General features: G+C 38.4%; 2 protein-coding genes and 1 pseudogene across 2 annotated transcripts; 1 reads left to right on the forward strand and 2 right to left on the reverse strand.

Moving 5' to 3' along the window:
• Positions 1-316: 316 nt before the first annotated feature.
• Positions 317-3,723, forward strand: LOC149398606 (cell division cycle 20.2, cofactor of APC complex pseudogene; annotated as a pseudogene).
• Positions 3,724-4,135: 412 nt separating this feature from the next.
• LOC149398607 (cyclic nucleotide-gated ion channel 1-like) lies at positions 4,136-9,340 on the reverse strand. Its single transcript, XM_089614625.1, has 8 exons — positions 9,209-9,340; positions 7,740-8,109; positions 6,734-6,946; positions 6,326-6,621; positions 6,141-6,244; positions 5,712-5,971; positions 5,372-5,638; positions 4,136-5,251 (listed from the first exon to the last, which is right to left on the reverse strand). The coding sequence occupies exons 1-8, from the start codon at positions 9,301-9,303 to the stop codon at positions 4,784-4,786; spliced, it is 2,073 nt and encodes a 690-aa protein (XP_089470751.1). The 5' UTR covers positions 9,304-9,340; the 3' UTR covers positions 4,136-4,783.
• Positions 9,341-18,619: 9,279 nt separating this feature from the next.
• On the reverse strand, positions 18,620-21,730 carry LOC149398608 (receptor-like protein 50). Its single transcript, XM_089615379.1, has 2 exons — positions 18,904-21,730; positions 18,620-18,814 (listed from the first exon to the last, which is right to left on the reverse strand). The coding sequence occupies exon 1, from the start codon at positions 21,680-21,682 to the stop codon at positions 18,905-18,907; it is 2,778 nt and encodes a 925-aa protein (XP_089471505.1). The 5' UTR covers positions 21,683-21,730; the 3' UTR covers positions 18,620-18,814; position 18,904.
• Between the last annotated feature and the right edge of the window lie 736 nt (positions 21,731-22,466).

Genomic DNA, 22,466 nt, shown 5'->3' on the forward strand with positions numbered 1-22,466 from the left:
AAGCTTCAAATAACGACTCACCATCGAATTGGGAGAACGAATGGATTTCGTTACGCCTCTTATGCATCTTCTCGAATGGGAAGAACTTCGAGATGAACTTTATGCGCAAGTCCGCCCACGAGGTGATGGAGCCAGGAGGGAGCGAGTTGAGCCAAGTCTTGGCTCGGTCCCGTAGTGAAAACGGGAAGAGGCGGAGGCGGATGGCTTCGTCGGACACGTTGTGGAGCTTGAACGTGTTGCTGATCTCGACGAAGTTGGTGAGATGGTCTTGCGGGTCTTCGGCCGGTGATCCCGAAAATTGGGATTGTTGCACCATATGGATCACGCCGGTCTTGATTTCGAAATTCTGATTACCCGCAAGAACCGGAAGAACAATGGCCGATTGTGTGGCATTGGTCGCGGCAGCCCGTATTGGAACAGGGTCTTGGGCTCCTCGGCGTTGTTCTTGTTCTCTTCCATTGCTCGTTCCTTTGATTCTTTTCGATTTTCCTGCAAAATTTTTCGATCTTAGGGTTGATTGGAACGAGAGCTGATGATCCGTCTTTTTGCATACACCTTCAAAAGCAAGAAAGTGACACAAAAAGTTAGAAAACAAAAATTAAGAAATTAAATAGCAAGAGCAAGCAAATCCGATCGCTATTGTAGACTATTCCCCGACAACGGCGCCAAAAACTTGTTGCGATATTTTTATAACTAGCACGCAAGCGGACGTATCGAACAAGTAATAGTGTTACGTAAGTAACAGATATCGATCCCACATAGACTAGTTACTCTAGCGATTTTCTAAAACTTGATGCTAATTAATTCCAAGTAAAGTTAAGAAGATGGTTGTAACAAAAGCAATAATAAAACTAAAGCAGAGAGTTAAATACGAGTTTTGCAAGAAGAGAAGGTAGGGGTCACGATTTCACCGGAACTAACTAGGACGGGGGTTTCGGGCTCGAACGACAAAATCTACTCCTATGGATGCTAATCTCACTCTATCAAACTTATTCACTAGCCTCTCTCGAGTGTTCTAGCAAACCTATGCAATTGACGGATTATTATCCTCTCGGCATCTAATCCTATTAAAACAATCACACGCAATGAAACAAGAGTTCAAACGATTACATAAATTGCCTAGAGTTTATAACCTAGGATCAACTATGAAGACATGAACAAAAGCACGATTATTTACTCTCTCTCGAGTAGCTAAACAATCCTAGATAACAGTTCTAATGGTGATCAAGCATCAGAAAGCATAAGGAACAATTCATATCAAGCAATCCATAATAATGAAGCAAACAATAATTATCTAACCCTAACGAAGCCCTCAACCATTATCAATCCCGGCTACATCGCAACCCCATAAGAAACTTAGCCTCTAATGGAATGCATAATCAACGCTAAACATAACAGAATAATTAAAAACACTAAAATAAAGATTGAAACCAAAACAGAATTCATATTAAAATTGATGTTCAACAATAATTTAGAACAATAAAATAAATAAAAGAAGAGAAGAAAGAAGAACGAATGAATTCGGAGAAGGAGAACTCGTCGGGTTGTCAATTCCGTTGAAGAACGTCTTTTTCCTCTTCCAAAAGCTCTCAAGAACAACCAAACAATAAAATAGAAACTAAAACAAAAGGGAAGCTTGTGTTTTCAGAGCTTAGAGTCTAATATATAGGTCAAGGGGTGATTTTCGGAGCATATTGGGCCTTTGGAATGATTTAATTCGCTCAAAAACATCAAAAACGGAAAGCAAGTCCGTCAAAACCCGAAGAGCGCGCGGTCGTCCTTGCGCGGCGCGCGACTCCAAATCCGGGTTATGCGCGCTGCGCGCGTAAGACTCTGTGTGATTTCATGATTGCGTTCCCAGGATGCGCGGCGCGCTATTGCCGAGGCGCGGTGCGTGGTCTCGAAGTCTGTCATCCCGCGGCGCGCGAGGGAGGGTGCGCGGCGCGCGGTTGTCGCCAATTTCCTTGCTTGTGCTTTTTGACTCTATTTCGACCGTTTTGTCTCCAAATCTCGTCCCTTTTCCACGAAATTGATTGTAGACGCTCTATTGCTCTTTTGAACCTGAAACTACTCAAAAACCTACTAAAACCATTAAAATACTTGAGGACTCGTCGGTTTTTGGGTCGGGAAATAGGAGTTTTACGCGTGATTAACGCACCTATCACTTACCTCTAACATGACATCCTAATTCTTATCTTATCTTGTCTGAAGATTTCATGTTCTTATTAGAAAGTGAGAATCCATTTCTCCTTGGATAAGCTACATGTCGTTTTTCATGCGTGTGATGAAACTACATGTCGTTTTCCCGTCTGTAATAAAACTACATGTCGTTTCCTTATCCTCTCTTTCTTTTCTTTTCTTTTCTTTTTTTAAGAAATAATTCTCCTTTTATTTTGAGGTCGTTTGATTTTCTTTAATGCAATCAATTAAAAAAATTTGTTACTAACTTACCAACAAGCATTTTATACATTTGCTCATCTTTGTTTCACAAAAAAAAAAAAAAAAACTTGCTTATCTTTTTACTGTCATTTTTAGTAGATAATTATTATAATTTTGGTAAGGAAAAAATCATAATTTGTTTATAATATAATCATTAATTACATTAGATTGGGAAAGAAATCACGTGTATGAATGAGGTTTAGTAACTTGTAAATTTTGGATTCATTTCTTTATGGATTCTCATACTTTCTAAACATAGGAAAAATACCATTCGAACTCTAAGTTTTGCATTTCACTACAAAATCACCCCCTATAATTAGTTTTTGTTTTTTTAGTCATTAAAAATACACAAATACCCTTGTATCCAAACGACAAAATTTCATCAAAACTGAAATAAGATTTAGATATTCTTGTCAAGAGTCGTATTAGCTCTTTGTATTTTGGAGCTGTTTGTAAAGCTCTTTGTCAAGAGTCGTATTTGAAATTGTGACTGACATTGTCGGGTTTTGTTGTTGTTCAGCTGAGGACTCTGAAAGGCTGTCACAGCCAGAGAGTGGGGTCGTTGGCGTGGAACAACCACATCCTCACGACTGGCGGAATGGACGGTTTGATCATCAACAACGACGTGAGAGTCCGATCGCACATCGTCGAGACTTACAGAGGTTTGCGGTCTCAAATGGGACAGCAATTGGCAAGCGGAGGGAACGACAATCTCCTTCACATTTGGGACCGATCGATGGCGTCTTCGAACTCTCCGACTCAGTACCTTCACAGGCTCGGCGGTGAAAGCCCTGGCTTGGTGCCCATTCCAGAGCAATCTGCTTGCTTCCGGCGGAGTAGGTGGTGATCGGTGCATCAAGTTTTGGAACACTCACACCGGGGCTTGTGTCAACTCAGTGGACACGGGCTCTCAGGTCTGTGGAACAAGAACGAGAGAGAACTTCTGAGCTCGCACGGGTTCACTCAGAACCAGCTCACTCTTTGGAAGTACCCTTCAATGGTCAAGGTGGCTGAGCTCACCGGCCATACCTCCAGAGTTCTTTTCATGGCTCAGGTACGTAGTTGTTATTATTATTACTATTATTAGAGTGATAAGTTTATATGAATTTCTTTCATGGTCTCTTTGCTGATTTTGTAAATCAGAGCCCGGATGGTTGCACAGTCGCATCGGCAGCTGGAGATGACACGCTGAGGTTCTGGAACGTTTTCGGAGTCCCAGAAGTGGCTAAACCGGCTCCAAAGGCAAACCCAGAGCCTTTTGCTCATTTGAATCGCATTCGATGAAGCTCCAACACATGAAGATTTCAAAAAAAATACTAGACAACCTTTGTTTTTGGAAATAGGACGACACATTGTGTAAAAAGATTTTTTTTTTTTTTTGGTATATCTATCTTCTTCAACATATATCAGTGATTGTATACTTAATCCGTATTAAAACAACGGTTTGTTGTGCTTCCAACAAGTCTCCGCAGTCTGTAGAATTCCATCATAATATAAAGATTTTATCATGCATTTTTGGGATACAAGATTTTATCTTGGAAGGCAAGATATTGTGCTCTGAAACAGATGTAACTCTTCAACCTTGGATCTTAAATTACGCGGGACATCAAAACACTAAATACTAGGAACTTGCTCATCAATTATGTACACAAATTTCCATTTATAACAATTAATCCTCACATTACAATTTAGTATATATTAGAAGTGTGGGCCTAACTCACACTCAAAAGCTAGCTCAAGAGTGGAGGGATGCCAAACACTTATAAGAGGATGAACAAACTGGAGCGTGAAGTTTGTGAGAATGAACATTCACGGGTGGTCTCACATTCGAAATTGGGCCCCGCTCTGATACCATATTAGAAGTGTGGGCCTAACTCACACTCAAAAGCTAGCTCAAGAGTGGAGAGATGCCAAACATTTATAAGGAGCACATTGTTCAAGTACCCAACCGATGTGGGACATTCTAATATATGGGCTACCTGATCGGGCCTATACTTCACGCTTCCAGTGTCTGTGTCAATGTGTGCCTGTGCCTGTGCGCGTGAGGGGGTGTATCAAGGATAGTCCCACATCGACTGAGTATTACGATCCTGGCCTCTTTATAAGGCTTGTGAGTTACTCCTCTGATACCATGTTAAAGGTGTGGGGTTCCATCTAAAACCAAGCTTGTTAATTAGAGGAGTAACCCACAAGCCTTATAAAGATGTCAGGATCGTAATACCCAGTCGATGTGGGACTATCCTTGATAGTATATTATCCAATGCTACTTGGCTTCGTGCTATTAGCTCACACACACACACTTAATAGTCTCTGACAAAAGCAATAAACTAAAAGTGATCATTCATTATACATGTTTGTGGTTATTATTGGCCCTTCTGTTGCGGTTGCGGTTTCGGAGTTGTTGTACGGACAAAATGGCTAGGCGTTCCTTGGCGGGCGTTTCAGCGGGAAAGTTAAGCCAATACGTGACGAGGATGCGGTCCAAATCAGCAGCAAGGAGAGCAAATCCCTCGACTTTGGTGTGGGACTTTGCATTGCAAGTGGCGACCGGGATTCCCGTATTGGTCAACGAGCTTACGCTCAGCAGAGATTCAAGAAGCTCGTTCCCGAAGAAATCCCCGGCCTCTATCCTCGCAGGACTAGAATTTGATCCGCTTTCAAACGCCCAAACGATGCCTCGCGTGACAAAGAGCATCATGTCCAGCGGCTCGCCTTGCCGTATTATGTACGTGTTCTCATCGTACACCACCGGCTTCATGTATCTGTACAACGTTTTGTACACTTGTTCACCCATATTTTCCAGCTTCGGAACCTATATATATATATATGTATATATATATATATATATATATATATATATATATATAACACTTATTAGTGAATTATGAGTGAGACTAGGATGTGATAATAGCAAATATAGGTAGGTACGTACTTTGGTGAGAATGGGTGAGCACAAACACTCCTTGATAGAGAGAGCGAGTTTAGAGGGAAGAAGTGGGAAGAGAGTTTTGAGATCGACGACATCCATATTATTATTATTAGGAACATGCTTCAACCTGTCCGTAACCTCCTTCTTGAGTTTTTGAGGGATGTTTTGGTAATTAGAGAGCCACAACTCAGTTTGCTGTTGTGTTTTTCTGTTATCCTCTCCATTTTCGTTATTATTTGCTTGTATTCTGTTCACCCACTCCACGAATCCCTGTACGTACGTACGTATACATATAGTGTCAATAAATAAATTCAATAACAATAATAATAAATAAGTATAGTACCTCGGGATTGTGTACGTGGCGTTTGAAAATAGAGATGATCAAACGTTGGACATCAACTTGTTTGCCGTGTTTGATGGAGCGTCCCAAGTTTCGAGTTATGATTTTCTTTTTAGAACCTGGCACGCCTTGGCTCGTCAGGTATTCCTCTATCTCTTTCTTTTTTATTATCATCTTCTTCATCCGATCATTTGATTTTTGAGTTTCCAATTGAATATACGTCTGCACAAGCACAAGCAAACATATATATAGATAAAAATATAACTTATATATATTAGGGGGGGCTAATTTGCAACAAAAAGTTCAGGGGGGGCTGATTTGTAAATTTTGAGGGTAAAAAAATGTAAAAATAAATTAAAAACTGGGTAAAAAGTGCAATTTTTTTTTTTGAGGGGGGCTATAGCCCCCCTTGGCCACCACTTGGCTTCGTGCCTGTATGTATATATACAAAGAGAAGCAAACCACAAGTAGAAATGAGGATGGCGAACAAGTTTTCCCCAAAATCTGTACTTGTTTCAAGGTTTTGACCAAAAGAACTGCATGCATGAGGTTTTGCCCACATCATTACATTAATACTAAAAATAATAATTGATCATTTTGTTATTATAGTACGTTACCTGAGGTTCTTCATGCCCCACCAGGAGCATTTGGCCCATTTTTCCAAGAAATTATCGGTTATTCTTGTTGTGTTGGAAGCGATAGCGTTGGAAAATACCCCAAAATCGAAAACCTCGGTTTGAAAGGGCCTGACGGGGCAACGCTGGGCTATGGAATTTGAAACGGCAGGATCGGCAGCAATATTGTCACTACACAAAACATTACATGTCCCCTCACCCTTGTACTTTACACACGCATGTTGCCAGCATGCTGTCTCTCTGTATACAGAATAGAAGTACCAAAGCCCTCCTAGAATCTTTTTTATTTTACAAAAAAAAAAAAGTTTATAAATTTTTTGGGTGATACATTGTCAATTGATTTTGAGATATCCAGAGTAGAAATTAGATCAATATTATTTGTTAGCTTACATGGCCGGATATAAGGTAGAGACAAAAGTAGAAGAAGACTCTTGCCCAAACACGATGGGCGAGGCTGTCCAGAGCTCCGACCAAGTCCTTGCATGACAGGTGCACTCGCATAATTCGAGGCACGTACTGAAGTAGAAGCAACAAGTTCAGCACCTTCCTTGCTTTCCAATTTCCCGACCGCACAATCTTGGGAAAGTACGCCACGATTATAAACTGTATATACATATACATGTATGTCAATATAAAATTATACAAAATATATAATAAAAAAAGGGAAAATAACACATTTATACCCTGTGTTTTAGTGAAATGTCGAGTTTAACCCTCAGTTTTCAAAAATGTCGAGTTCATACCATCTGTTTAACTAAAATGACAAAATTATACCCTGAAATGAATAACAGCGTCACAAATCTCTCTTTCATTGATATTAACTCTTATATAAGAAAAACCGAATCAAATCTAAATCAGTACCCTAATTTCCAAATTCTCAATTTTGAAATAAAAATAGCCTTAAATTGAAATTAAATAATAAAACTCATACCGCCTAAGAAATGACTTCATTCCGTATTCGAATTGTAACTCTAAATCTTGGATTCTCTGTTCGAATATGCGATTTTGATGACTATCAACTATCTATATTTACCCCTTTGCCTCTTTCTGTGTTCTTCACGATTAAGAGACTGTTGTTTATTTTTTAGTTTTTAAATAAATTACATATATGGCGCAAATGAATAAAGATAATTGGTGTTTATATTATAAATATTATAGTCAACGTCAATGAAAAGTCAATAAAAAGAATATTTGTGACACTGTTGTCTATTTCAGGGTATAATTTCGTCATTTTAGTTAAACAGAGGGTATGAACTCGACATTTTTGAAAACCGAGGGTTAAACTCGACATTTCAATAAAACACAGGGTATAAATGTGTTATTTTCCCATAAAAAAAACATTAAATATATATATATATATATATATATATATATATATATATATATATATATATACCTGTGGGAGAGGAAGAATGGCTAAGACATCAATGAGGAGGGTGAACCAAGGAAAGCCGGTCCAACGAGACAACTCTAGTTCTTTAGCCGTTGAGAAGGCGCTTTGGATCCTAACAATGATGTGGACTAAGTACATCAAGTCCGTGAGAGACCTCAAAGTCACAGCCGCCGACTTGATGCTGCCGTCCATGACAACGCATTTATTGGTGTCGTCAATGGTGTGAATGTAGAGGTACAACGGGTCTATTATCAGTCCCACCACACACGAAAACAGGATTATCTTCGCCCACGTTCGGTAATACGTGTCCCATGCCCCTAACGACGTCGTTTTCGTCTCCTCCTTCTTCTCACTTTCCGCGATCGCAATCCTCCTATATATTTACAATCAACTCTATCTTCATAAGTGGTTTATAAGTTGTACCCGAGCCTTTTGAAACGTACATATACTATAATTATTTAGATATATTAGACTAAAAATTATGTCAACTTTTTCATTTCAATGTAATAACACTAAAATTTATTTGTTTCTTTATCTAAGGTCATCTTCAACCACACTATAAAACATCAAATATGCCGTTTTTTTTCCTCCAACCGCACTGCAAAACCAACACCAAATTTGCAGTGTTGTAATAGTACCGCGCCAAATTTGACGTGGCACTGTTCACACGGCAAATTTTTTTTTTTAATACTTATTTATACATATATATAATCTTACAAATATTTATAAAACACCAAAATTCATAAATTGACTACAAAAATACATTAAAACAAAATAACAATACATAAAAATTTAAACATAGATTACAAAGTTTAAATGAAACAAACAAAATAAAATAAAAACTAAAACAATAACATAATTTTATTTATTTTAGTTTTTGTTAAATATTGGTAAGTAATAAATAATTTTAATCACTTAATTAAAAAATATAAACATTATAATTATTTACTAAAATATTTATTAATAAAGAGATTGCATAATTTTAATAATATAATAATGATGAATAGTATTTTTAGTGTGAAATTTGGTATTGTGGTTGGAGTTGGAAAAAAATTTGGTGCTAAATCAACACAAAAGTTGTGTTGAATTAACACCAAATATAGGAAATGAGTTGGAGTTGCCCTAAGTGTAAAAATTATACATAAAAACCTATGCAAAAAAAAAAAAAAAAAAAAAAAAAAACACTTACCACCCCGACATAATATGATCAGCTTATTTAGTCAAATTTCAAATTAAGTAGCCAATTTTTTTTTTTTTTTTTTGCTGGATAAGTAGCCAGGTTCTTCCTCTGAATCGTACGTCTAGAGCCAACTGATAAAATAAAAAATAAAAAAGCTCATTGTAAGCAATATCATTAGCTTCCGTTTAAGAAAAAAATGGGTCATTAAATTAATAGCAATGAAAGAGATATGAAATTAATCAGAAAGCACAAATAATAATGAGAAACTAAACGAGTTTAGGGACTGAAGTACCTTGAACTGGAAAACGAGGATAAATATATTGTTGATATAGGACTACTTATAGCCGGCAAAGCGAAACTATTTAATGAAACTAAATATAATACCATAGAATTTTTTAAATATGTGGAAGAAGACCAATTGTTCAACTTCAAATCATTGTTTCAAAAGTTTTAGAATATTATATAGAGTAATTGACTTTTTTGCCCCTAAATTATTAAAGTTGTTAGTTTTGTATCTGTGTGCCAATATGCCTCAAAACCAAACGACTGGACATGGTTTAAGATTTGGGGGATGTAATCCGTTAGAACACTCGTACCAAATTACATCCACAATAAATTACAAATATGTGGAAGAAACACTCGTACCAAATTACATCCACAATAAATTAAATAAACTGGGACCAGCGACAAAATAACTTTGTTCTAACGGATTACATCCACAATAAATTAAATAAACTGGGACCAGGGACAAAATAACTTTGGTCTGGACTATAGAAATAAATTTATAATTGCAATTAATCCGGAGTTTTACAAAAGTGGACTTAATTACAAGTTTTGGGCATTTCACTTCTACGTTTTAATTTCGTAGTCTGTTCTCTTATATTTAAATTTTCTTCTCTTTAGGCTAATGTTCACAATGAAATTGAATTTAATGCTTTTAGTTTACTTTTACAGTTTACTTTTAATTGTCTGAAAGTTTTGAAATTTTTTCTCTTTCGATGATCAAAGTTTAATCTAACAGTATGAGACCTATAATTAAATTAATCATCTTATTTTTTTTTTATAAATATGTTATTAATTAGTAAATTTTATGTGTTTCTGAAACGAAATTATAGTAAAATAATACTTACCTTAATTATATGTTTCATTTTGAAACTCTATGTACTATGATAAAACTCCTCACAATCTACATTTTTTTTTTCTTTTATTGCTATATTGGGCTGATTTACTTTTTATTTGGTTGAATCATGTGATAGGCATGAAAGAGAAGTGTAAATAAAATCAAACAAATAATAAATACAAAATATGTTACTGATGTACGTCTATTTATTTTACATCTTATTAATTATTATGTATTTACGATAAATTTTTTTAATTGTATAATCTATTCTTCATTTTGTATACACACACTACTACAAAAACAGTTTTCCGGTGCGGATGACTTTTGGGTGCGACTATTCGCACCTAAAAGTCGCACCAATAAGACTTTCAGGTGCGAATAGTCGGACCCAAAAATCAATTAAGCGCTGGAAAATTTTCGCGAAATTTTCTGACTTTGGGTGCGACTAATCGCACCCAAAAGTGTGGTACCACTATTGGGTGCGACTTAGTCGCACCCAATACTTTCTCTAAAGTATTGGGTGCGACTAAGTCGCACCTAAATGATCTTAAATTTTCGGCGGACAAAACTTCCCCCGTTTTTTAGAAAATGTCAATGGGTGCGATAAAGTCGCACCCGAAACCTCTGACACAGGTCATTGGGTGCGAGAAAGTCGCACCCAAAGGTGTCAATGGGTGCGACAAAGTCGCACCCAAATTCAAAAGTCTGTATAAATTATACAGCCGCTCGGGTTTTCATTTTATCCGAGCCAAACCTTAAAAAAAAACTCTCTCTCCCCGATTTCTCTTCTCTCCCACCCCTGTCGCCGCCACCGACCGCCTCCGACCGCCACCACGCGCTCTCTCTCTCTTCCACCGCTCTCTCTCTCTCTTCGACCGCCACCGCTCTCTCTCTCTCTCTCTTCCCAGCCTCCGACCGCCACCGCTTCTCAGCCTCCGACCGCTCCTTCCTCGCTCCAGACTCTATCTGAACCGGCCGGCGTCGCTCTTCCTCGCGCCAGACTCGATCTGAACTGGCGCGACCCGTCGAAGCCTCAGCCAAGAAGTCCGGCCGTGAGTATGTGTGTGTGTGTGTTCGTTTATGTGTGGTCGGAATATTTCAATTCATTATTTCAATTTCAGGCAAATCCTGACTAAATCTACTGAGAAAACTTTTGGAAGTCCGGCCGTGAGTATGTGTGTGTGTGTTCGTTTAATGTTGTGCTGCGTTGTTTTATTTTTAGCTTCATCAAATCTATTGTATTATTTATTATTGCCAACACTATCAAGATATATCACTTTACTTTTTCAAAATATTTGTAAGGATTCTGAAACCTGAAATAGACGTTAATTTTTTTTTAAAAGAAACCCGAATTTTATTTAAAACCCTCCCCTCCTGGAAGGCAGAGAAGGAAAATTGTTACTGCAAAAGATCTGAATGTAATTTTGTTTCTGGATATTTTGTTAGAATTGTTATAGATTAGTGTTTACCTTCAATCTGAACTATTTCTTACCGTTTCTCATCAACACTACCCAGGACAAGTGTTAAAACACGAAAATCTTGAAGCTTATCTAAGTTCTAAAGTTCCAAGCTTATCAGAATCTGGTTTTTACACAAAAATTTGGTTTTTTTTTTTGAATAATCAGTGAAGTCATGTTTAGCTTTGAGATTATGAATAGATGTAATTTTAACCCTCAAGAAAATTGAACAAGAATTAAAAACTGTAAGATTAAGAAGAATACCACTTGAAGGATGATCTAATTTGAGCCCTATCTCTCCATTTGTCCAGGTTGAAGCCTCGCTCTTCCTCGCGCGACCCGTCGAAGTCCGGCCGTGAGTCTCTCAGCCAAGATCAAGTCTCTCAGCTCGGCGTGTTTAGGTATGTGTGTGTGTTTATGTGTGTGGTGTGTGTTTATGTATGTTGTGTATGTGTGTGATGTGTGTTTATGTGTGTGGTGTGTTTATGTGTGTCCGGCCGTGAGTCTCTCAGCGAAGAAGTCTCAGTCCGGCCGTGAGTCTCTCGATCAGCCAAGAAGTCGTAGCACCGTCGTGCCTCTCGCAGCCTCGTCGTACTCTACAGGTTAGCCTCTCGTAGTCCTTTTAATTGTGTTTTTAATTACTTTAGATTAATTGTAATTAGCATAATTAGTCTAATTGTTAATTAATTAGGTAATTAAATAGTTTTTTATACGTATATATGTATTAATAATGTAGTTAGTATGATAAAATTGTTAATTTTGAAATCGAAATTAATTTGATATAATTATAAAAATTGTTAATTATGTAATTGAAATTAATTTGATATAATTGGTAAAATTGTTAATTATGTAATTTAAATTAATTTGATACAATTATAAAAATTGTTAATTATGTAATTGAAATTAATTATTTGATATAATTAGTAAAATTGGTAAAATGTTTTATGTAATTCGACTTCATATAAAATAAAATTCATAATTTCACCTTTACAGTTCTTCGTCCCTTAATTAGTAATAACCCTTAAGCCGCACTATTCGGCATCAGCGCCAACATAAGTAATCGATTTCAGTCGTCTTCGTCCCTTAGCAACAACTATTAATAATTGTTAATTTTCTCTTTCGTTTAGCGAAATCAATGTCCAATCCAAGTAGAGATTGGATCACCGAGAACAATCGGTTGTCCTTGCAGTATAAACTCGGAGTTAATGAATTTATCCGCGCTGCAAGAAGATTTCCGAACGATAATTACGAATATCGATGTCCATGCAAGCCTTGCAACAACGTGAGATGGCACGACATTGGGGTTGTAAGGCATCATCTGCTAAACAAATGGTTTACCCCGGGCTACACAGAATGGTATCATCATGGCGAGTTCGTGCGTTCCGTCGGTCATCTTGAAGAAGTCCCCATCGGAGAAACAGCCCAGAGAGGAGTAGGAGGAATACATGCTGCTGTGGAGGATATAAGAGATCACGATGATTTCGATGGTGTTACGGAGCCGGCTCCGAGCGATGTGCGTGCGGAGGAGCAAGTGGAAGACTTGTTCGCTGAGTTGGAAGCGGAATTGTACCCTGGATGCAAGGAGTTTTCGTCGTTGTCATTCTTGGTTCAGTTGATGCACCTTAAAGTCACGAACCATTGGACGAACAAGTCGTTCACAGAACTGCTGCAGCTTTTGAGGAAGTCTCATCCAGCCGGTAATCGAATACCGGAGAAGCACTACGAGGCAAAAGCGAAGCTGAAGCGTTTTGGCATGGGATACGAGATGATCGACGCGTGCATTAATGAGTGTGTCCTATTCCGAAGTCGTTCCTGAAGTCGACCCCACCACCTCAGCCTCGATTCCGTTGACAATAGAATTGTCAAACATCGATCGTCTGAATCATCGACATGAAATCGAAGATGCTGAGCTAGTAAATATCGTTGACGATGGTGAGGAAGACGATGATGATCATGAGGAATGCATCGTTTTTGAGGGAGAAGATGTTGATGTTGATGTTGATGTTGATATAGGTAGTGATGACGATGAATGAGAACTATCTATGTAACCACGGTTTTCCTCCGCCATATGTGAGGTTTTATAATAAAATATATCCGTGGTGTCACCCACGTTTTTGTATGATGTTGTTTCCTTTTGTTTTGTGATGTATGTTCACAAATGTTGTTTTATTTTATACGATGTCAATTTACAAATGTTGTTTTCATTTTATAGGATGTCGACCGCTTCAGGTTCTGGTGGAGATTCGCCACAGAGACCGGATTCTCAAGGTCCGCCACAGGAACCTGAGTCCCAAGGTCCTAAGAAATCAAGGGGACCAACAACCGGCTCGACGTCGGCGCGAGCAACACAGGGGGTACCGGGTGCGAAGGTGGTCAAGTGGGACCCAATAAACCAAACATTCTATCAAGAGATAAGGAAAGAAAATAAAAAAGTTGGACTATTTAACAACCGCCTCGGTGCTTTGGTGAAAGCACATATCCCGCCTACGACTCGTGATTGGAGTGAAGTGACGCCACAGATGTTGGCTGCTATTTTGAGCGCACTTCATTCCGAGTTCAGATTTGTGTACACGGATCTTGACACCGGCGAGGATCTGCCTGCGGATTGCTTTCAGAATACGATTGATCAGGCTATCATTCGGAATGCCAAGATCAGGCGACGCAACCAGAAGTCCAAGCTATCAAAGAAGTTCAGATTGGAGTTTTGTGGGAGCACTGAAAACGCTAAGGCGGAAACACCACCGGGATATAAGAAAGAGGATTGGGAGGCGGTGGTAGACGAGTTCGCGACTGACGATTGGAAGGTACGTAATGTATGATTGTAATAAATCACAATATCTTTATCAGATTGAATAATGACAAAATTAATTATTTGCAGAAAAAATCTACTCGCAACAAGGAGAATTCGAAGAAGAAGAAGACGAGGTCGACTCAAGGATCTCTTTCTTTCTTGGCTCATCGTCATTTGAACGTAAGTTATTCTAATTTTGAAATACTTAAGTTGAAATAAATTCAGTACTTATATTTTCATAACAATTACAGAGTAAGGATGATGGGACTTTGGGCTCCGCGTTAACGACGTGGGAGCAAAAACACCATAATAGAAAAGGTGAATGGACGACAGATTGGGCGAGACGAGCACATGTAAGTCATATGTTATAATTAAGAGTACGTTACTTACATAATAATTAATTTTTAATAATTTTTTTTATGTGTAAAGGCGCGGATAGTTACTCTACTGGCGGATCTTCAGCGACAAGCAGAAGAGCAAGGCGTAGTCTTTGACCAGGACGCCGCAGAGGAGCACGCGATGCTAGAAATTCTCGGGAACCGTCAAGATTGGTACGTTGGAATAGGTCCAACGGTCCCGAGAACATCTTGGGCTATTGCTCAGGCTCAGGACGAAAGCTCGTCGTCAGGCTCAGGCTCGTCGCGGCGCTGCGTTCCAGATCCAGTGGTTGGCGAGCTCCAAGCTCAGGTGGCGGCACAACAACTCGCTATGGCGGCACAACAACAGCAGATGGAGGAGATGCAGCGACAAATGTTCGCGTTCACGCAACAGTTTTCGCCCTTGCCTCAGATGTCGTCCGGCACGATGCCACAGATGCCGCAGATGTCGCCCGGCATGATGCCACAGATGCCTCAGACGACGCCGCCGCCTCAGATGCATCCTATGCATCAGACAACGCCGCCATCAGTTTCAATGGCAGATGCTCAGACGACGCCGCCAGGTTCAGCAGATTACCAGCGAGAGCGTACGAGCGGCAGTGAGCGTACGAGCGGAAGTGGACGAGGAGGTAGCAGCAGTTCTGGAGGAAGATTTGGCGGAAGAGGGAGTAAAATGTTCAAGGATTGGTTTACAAACCGAGGAAAAGGAAAGGGAAAAGAATGAACATTTATTTTAATTATTTGTCGTACATTATATAATTATTGTAATCGAAAAACAAATGGTTAGTTTTTATTATGATTATAAATATTAATTAATGAATTTTCTAATTAATAAACTATTTAGTTATTTGATTACAATTATAGAATTCGTAATTAATGAATTTCTAATTAATAAATATTAAATAACAAATAAAAAAAAACTTAAAAATAGCTATCGGGTGCGACTAGTCGCACCCATAAATTTGGCGGGTAGGCCAACGGGTGCGACTAGTCGCACCCAAAGACTTGGCGCGAATGAATTTGGGTGCGACTAGTCGCACCCAAAGACTTGGCGCGAATGAATTTGGGTGCGACTAGTCGCACCCGTTGGCCTACCCGCCAAATTTATGGGTGCGACTAGTCGCACCCAATGGCTTTCGCGCGGACTTTTTTCGCACATTTTTTCTGACTTATGGGTGCGAATATGGGTGCGAATATCCGCACCTAAAAGTCGCACCTAAAAATCATGACCTTCGGGTGCGACTAGTCGCACCCATGACCTTTAGGTGCGAACTTTCGGGTGCGACTTTGTCGCACCTAAAGTCGCACCTAAAGGTATCAATGGGTGCGACTTTCGACCTTTGGGTGCGAAAAAAGTCGCACCCAATGCTGTTTTTTGTACTAGTGACAATAAAACTAGTTACCTAACATTATCAAGTTCCTTTTTTAATATCTATAACATTATACATCTAAATTAGTTTTAGCCCTCATTACACGGTAATTCATGACTTCATCTCCTGCTTGCTTGTGTTTACTTTTCAAATCCAGAAGAAAAAAAAAAGACTAGACTGGCTAGTGAATGTTCTATCAGCATTGAATAAATATGTTGGACCACATCGCTAAGTATCCCCAAAGACTTCTATGCAACGATGCATTTGTCGATAATAAACAGAGTGACATCTCTAATTTAATTATTTCTTTGTTAGTCAAGATAGGCTTGCTTGTGTTTACTTTTCAAACCCAGAAAAGACTCAAGACTTGATGAAAAAATGTATTGGCTGGCTAGTGAATGTACTATATCAGCAATTATGTAAAAATGTCGTTACTTGATATTGGGTGTCATATCAGTTTAACAACTTGATAAATTTATGTTGGTCACAGACTTGCTTGTGTTTACTTTTCAAATCCGAAAACTTCATGGAAAATTGTTTTGGCTGGTTACGGACCATTCAATTAGGATTAATATCACTTGGACCACATCTTTAACGTGTTGAATACATGGTGATTAAAACCTTCATTCAGAACTAGACGTTCCAATACTTGCTTGTGTTGATTTTTTGGCCAGCTCAGCTAAGACCAACAACTTCATGGAAAATTGTATTGTCATGTCAGTTTCACAAGTTGATAGAAAGATGAAAAAAAAACATCGTTATTGTGTAAACATGACTGGGTCTATAAGACTATAACCACAATTAATAAGGAAGTATTTCATATTGTTTTTATTTTTATTTACAAAATAAAGATATTATGTGTGTTTTAAACTTTAATATTATCATTAATACCACAACACAAAAGGTTGCACGCGTCAAATATAATTTAGAACTGAGCCTAGCTCTAAAAATTCTAAAAATTTTGAGGCTAAAGAAAATTTATTTTTATAAGTTTTTAAATTTTTATTTACACTATTTAATATATTCGGGCCTAAATAATATATATTTTAAACTTAAAATATATTAAATTTAGATATTTTTCTATATAATTTAAACCTAACCAGAAGGTGATAGACTCAGTAAAGACCTATCTACAGTCCAAATTCAAGCTTAAGGACTTAGGGCCCTTAAAGTTTTTCCTTGGGCTGGAGATAGCCAGATCATCTGCGGGGATTGTGGTGAATCAAATGCAATATGCCTTACAAATCCTTGAAGACTATGGGTTCCTAGATTCTAAACCTGTTGCTTCGCCTATGAGTCCACATGCGGGTTTAAACTCCAAAGATGGTGTTCTATTAAATGATGTTACTCACTTTAGGAGTTTAATTGGTCGTTTATTATATCTAACTATAACTCGTCCATACATCATATGTTGTGAATTCATTAAGTCAGTTTTTACAGGCCCCACGTGACATTCACTTGCAGGCTGCACATAGGCTCATGAGATATATCAAAGGCTCACCTGGACAAGGGTTGTTCTTCTCTTCTTCCTCATCAACACAGCTGAAGGGTTTCACTGATGCAGACTGGGGAACCTGCACAGACACACGGAGGTCCATTACCGGAATTTGTGTGTTCATTGGAGACGGTTTAGTGGCATGAAAGTCGAAGAAGCAGAGCACCGTGGCCAGGTCATCTGCAGAAGCTGAATACAGGGCATTGGCCTTTGCTACCAGTGAAATACTCTGGTTACAGCAGTTGTTGCGTGATTTCCAAGTAACGCAAGGAAGTCCCACAGTACTGTATTGTGATAACCAAGCAGCGGTTTACATTGCCACTAATCCAGTGTTCCATGAACGCACAAAACATATAGAGATCGATCTCTACTTTGTGCGTGATCATGTGCAACGTGGAGATGTGAAGTTGTTGCCGATTCGTTCTCAGCATCAGCTTACAGATGCGTTCACGAAGCCTTTATCTGCCCCAGCACTGCGTTCTATTTTGTCCAAGCTTGGCCTCAAAGACATTTTTCGTCCAGCTTGAGGGGGAGTATCAGAATTCAGCTCGCTCAACTCATCAGTTCGCAGCTCGCTCAACTCATTAGTTCGGCAGCTCGCTCAACTCCTCAGTTCGCTCAATAGCGTTTTCTAAGTTTCTTTTTGGTTTTATCAGTTGACTATTTGCCCTTTCTTATTTGTTGTAAGTGAGGGGCACTTTAGTCTTTTCTTGTGGAACGTTGTTTTGTTCCTATATATGTTTGTACGCTTATGTATTTCAGATCAATTCAATCAATTCATTTTTTCAGCCATTCAAAATTTTCTCTGAAACTTTTCCCAATTTTCTTCGTTCTCGATTCAGTTCTTGAAACAAGTCAAATAAAATTAGAAATAGACAAATCTTTTCATTGCCCGAATCGATCTTCTCTGATTTTGGTCAAAGTTCATTAGTAAAAATATATTAAATACTTAGAAATTCGTAACTTAACCATGAAGTTTTGTGAAATATCATCAAGTTAAGGATTTTCTTTTTCATTCACAAAAAATTGTAGTTTAGTCGTAATTTATGCTTTTTGCGAGGTAAAATAAAATGAAAAAATTGCATGGTTCATGGGATAGATATGAATCACTCAGAGTCGATGGTTAATTATATTTTTGACACTGAAAAATGCGAGCACATAAAGTGGTTATACTCATCTAGATAATTACTTTCAACTTGAATACACTTAAACAAAATGAAAAAAAAAAAGTTACATATTGATCTTCAAACAAACGTAGAACTGAAAACACCACTTCTCGTGCTCATTCCTGGGTAGGAAAGAAAAGAGTTAAAAATTTGAACAACCATACATATATATATATATAAATATCAAAGAGGAAATTACCGAAAATCGCACCTTATTTCCTTTGCTTTATTATGTCCGCTAGACATTTGCAGTATGGTTGTCTAGCAATCCTTTTTTGAAGCCAAAAATCGAATCTTCTGGTGAACAACAGAGCGTACCCAATGGATACTCCGATTCCGAGACCTGCACCGTATCCGATAATTGCAAAGAGCTTCCACGTCAGTGTTTCATCGTCAACCTCTTCATTGTCATCCTCTTCATTGTCATCCTCTTCGTCGCTACACGGCTTCGTCAATGGAAATCCACACAACCCCGAATTTCCACCATATGAATTGTTGTTGAACGTATTAAATTGTGTTCCTCGAGGTATTTCACCATCCAAGTTGTTGTGGGTGAGATTTAGAAAATTGAGTTGATGTAGATTTGAGGCCAGTTGTTGCGGGATCTCTCCGGCGAGCTCGTTGAATGAGAGGTCTAACCATTCGAGATTACTCAAATCTCCCAACGAGGGTGGGATCGGACCGACGAGATTGTTGCGAGCGAAATTGAGGCCTTTGAGCGAATCCAGCTTCCCGATCGCTTTCGGAATCGCACCCGTGAATCCATTTCTTGAAAAATCAATCGTTGTGAACAAGGTTTGGATTTTCTCCAGCTCCATGTAGTTTCCTTTCATTGACACCGCCACAGAGTCTTCATAATAGGCAGACCGGCTTTGCCTATTATGCAAGTACTCCAACTTATTTGCATGCGCACCGATCATTGCCTTGAAATTCTCAAAATATTTTGCTGGCAAGACACCCACAAACATGTTGTCGGAGAGATCCATGATTCTCAAAGTCTGAAAAGGAAAGCTACTCTTGGGATTCTTTATTGCACCGTGAAATCTGTTAGACCTCAATACAAGAACTTGTAGCTCTGGAAGAGACTCCAAGAACTGAGGAAAAACGCCATTGAGTTCGTTGTTTCCGACATCTAGAACTTCCAAACGCTTGGAGTTAAGCAAGGATCGCGGCAGCGGGCCTTCCAATTTGTTTCCGTTGAGGTTTAGCGTTCTCAAAGAGCTTCCATTTGAAAACGCTGAAGGAATAATGCCATCAAACTTGTTCATTCTCAAATCCAAAACTGACAAAGAGTTACTGAAATTTCCAAGGCACGGAAGGATATTGCCGTTGAAGCTGTTGTTTGACAGGTCGAGAACTTCGAGAAAATTTTGGTTGCAAATCAGAGATGATATTCCTCCACTCAATTGATTGTTGGATGCAAAAAATGCAACTGTAGACTGAGGCAGAATCGGAAGATGGCCTTGAAGCCGATTAGATCGGAGGTCAATGTATGCGAAGCTATGATTCAGTGGAGGAACTGGGCTTATGTGTGTCAATGAGTTGTAAGAAAGATTCAGACCACTATATGAATCATTGGTGAGATTCCACAACCATGAGGGAATACTACCTTCAATTTTGTTTTGGGAAAGGTCTAAATTTCGTAATCGTTCTAAGCTTTTCAGACCGTTTGGGAACTGAGAAATATTGCAAGAAGACAAAAACAAAGCCCAAAAAGTGTTTGATTTCAAGACAGTGTAGTTGGAATGGGGGATGGAAATAACAGATAATAAGCTATTAAAAGAAAGGTCTAGATAATCAAGTGTTCTAAGCTCTAAAAAATGTTCCAATATGACGACACCACTCAATTTATTGTTCCCTAGATCCAAGACCGTTAGATTTGGAAGGGAATATAACCAAGTGGGTATTGTCCCATAAAGAAGGTTGTTGTTTAAACTTAAGGATCGTAAATTCAATGGAAGAGGTCCCAAGATTTGATGATTTGAAGAGTCACATAGAAAAGCTTTTTTAGTTGATGAGTTGCTACAAAGATAGGGTAGCTGGCCTTCAAATTTGTTGTATGAAAGATCTAAATCAGTGATTTCACTGCTGAAAAATGGAAAAGGAGGAGGAGGTGGTAGTGTGACATAACTACAATTTACTACAGAAAGATATACTATTTTTTTTAAAGCTTGAGATAAATAGGTGGTATCTATCTCTAATAATCTTATGTTGGAAAGCTTCAAATCAGTGAGTTGACTGGTCCAATTTTGTTTAGGGAATGAAACATTGAGACTTGGGCTATCTACTAAATAGAGATCTGTAAGGTTTGGCCGCCGAAAAATATGTTCTGGAAATTCCCCTTTGAGTTTGTTGGAATAAAGAACCAGAGATGTAAGAGAAGTTGAGAGGTTCATGAAAGAATTGGGTAAGACGTCAAACATGTTGACATACTCTAATCTCAAGTGTGTGAGAGAAGTTAGGTTCGTCAGGATTCGATTCAAGCTACTTGTCTCGGCTCTTAACTCATAATATTGACTGAAACCAGAATCAATCTCAAGTGAGAGCAAGTTAGACAAGTAAGCAAGTTCTGGAGGAATATGGCCACTGAAATTGGATTCTAAAAGGGAAAGAGAAAGCAAGCTGGGAAACCTACCAAAGTTGGGAGAGATTGAAGATCCTTTGAAATCATTAAATGAGAGATCGAGAGATTGGAGATGAGTGAGAGAGAAGAGGCTGCTGTTGGAGTCGATGACACCTTGTAGCCCACCGAAGTAGAGGTCGAGACCAACGACGTGACCGGTCACATCGTCGCACGTGACTCCACTCCAATTGCAACAATCCTTGTAAATGTTCCAACTGATATAATCATTTGTGATAACATGAAAAGAGTTTTTGAAAGTGAGCAAAGAAGTGTTATCATGAGGATGACAGAGTATTGGCGAAGAATTTGTTGAAAAAGGATTGAGGAAGAAGAGAAACAGAGGAATCACACACAAAACCCAACCCATTATCTGATCTGAGTAGTGATGAGTTATTATTGTACGAGGTTTTATTTTATCACATTCGAAGATACAGCTTATATATAAGTTCGCCCAATAAATATCGATTATTTGGGGGCATATTCGTAATTCTCAGATACACTCGTACCAAATTACATCCACAATAAATTAAATGAACTGGGACCAGCGACAAAATAACTTTGTTCTAACGGATTACATCCACAATAAATTAAATAAACTGGGACCAGGGACAAAATAACTTTGGTCTGGACTATAGAAATAAATTTATAATTGCAATTAATCCGGAGTTTTACAAAAGTGGACTTAATTACAAGTTTTGTGCATTTCACTTCGTCCCCCCTTCTTGCTTGTGTTTACTTTTCAAATCTAGAAGAAAAAAAAAAGATTAGACTGGCTAGTGAATGTTCTATCAGCATTGAATAAATATGTTGGACCACATCGCTAAGTATCCCCAAAGACTTCTATGCAACGATGCATTTGTCGATAATAAACAGAGTGACATCTCTAATTTAATTATTTCTTTGTTAGTCAAGATAGGCTTGTTTGTGTTTACTTTTCAAACCCAGAAAAGACTCAAGACTTGATGAAAAAATGTATTGGCTGGCTAGTGAATGTACTATATCAGCAATTATGTAAAAATGTCGTTACTTGATATTGGGTGTCATATCAGTTTAACAACTTGCTAAATTTATGTTGGTCACAGACTTGCTTGTGTTTACTTTTCAAATCCGAAAACTTCATGGAAAATTGTTTTTGTTGGTTACTAACCATT

Source organism: Urtica dioica, chromosome 5, assembly GCF_054948205.1.
Source record: "Urtica dioica subsp. dioica isolate 48M chromosome 5, U.dioica_male_clone48M_v1_H2, whole genome shotgun sequence".
In the NCBI taxonomy this organism is placed as follows: domain Eukaryota; kingdom Viridiplantae; phylum Streptophyta; class Magnoliopsida; order Rosales; family Urticaceae; genus Urtica; species Urtica dioica.

Coding starts and splice junctions, on each gene's coding strand:
- LOC149398607 (XM_089614625.1), bottom strand. CDS start 9,303: ATGGTATTATATTTAGTTTCATTAAATAGTTTCGCTTTGCCGGCTATA. Junction 8,110..9,208: donor TCCTCGTTTTCCAGTTCAAG/GTACTTCAGTCC, acceptor GTAAATATATAG/GAGGATTGCGATCGCGGAAA. Junction 5,639..5,711: donor GCCACGTACACAATCCCGAG/GTACTATACTTA, acceptor ACGTACGTACAG/GGATTCGTGGAGTGGGTGAA.
- LOC149398608 (XM_089615379.1), bottom strand. CDS start 21,682: ATGGGTTGGGTTTTGTGTGTGATTCCTCTGTTTCTCTTCTTCCTCAAT.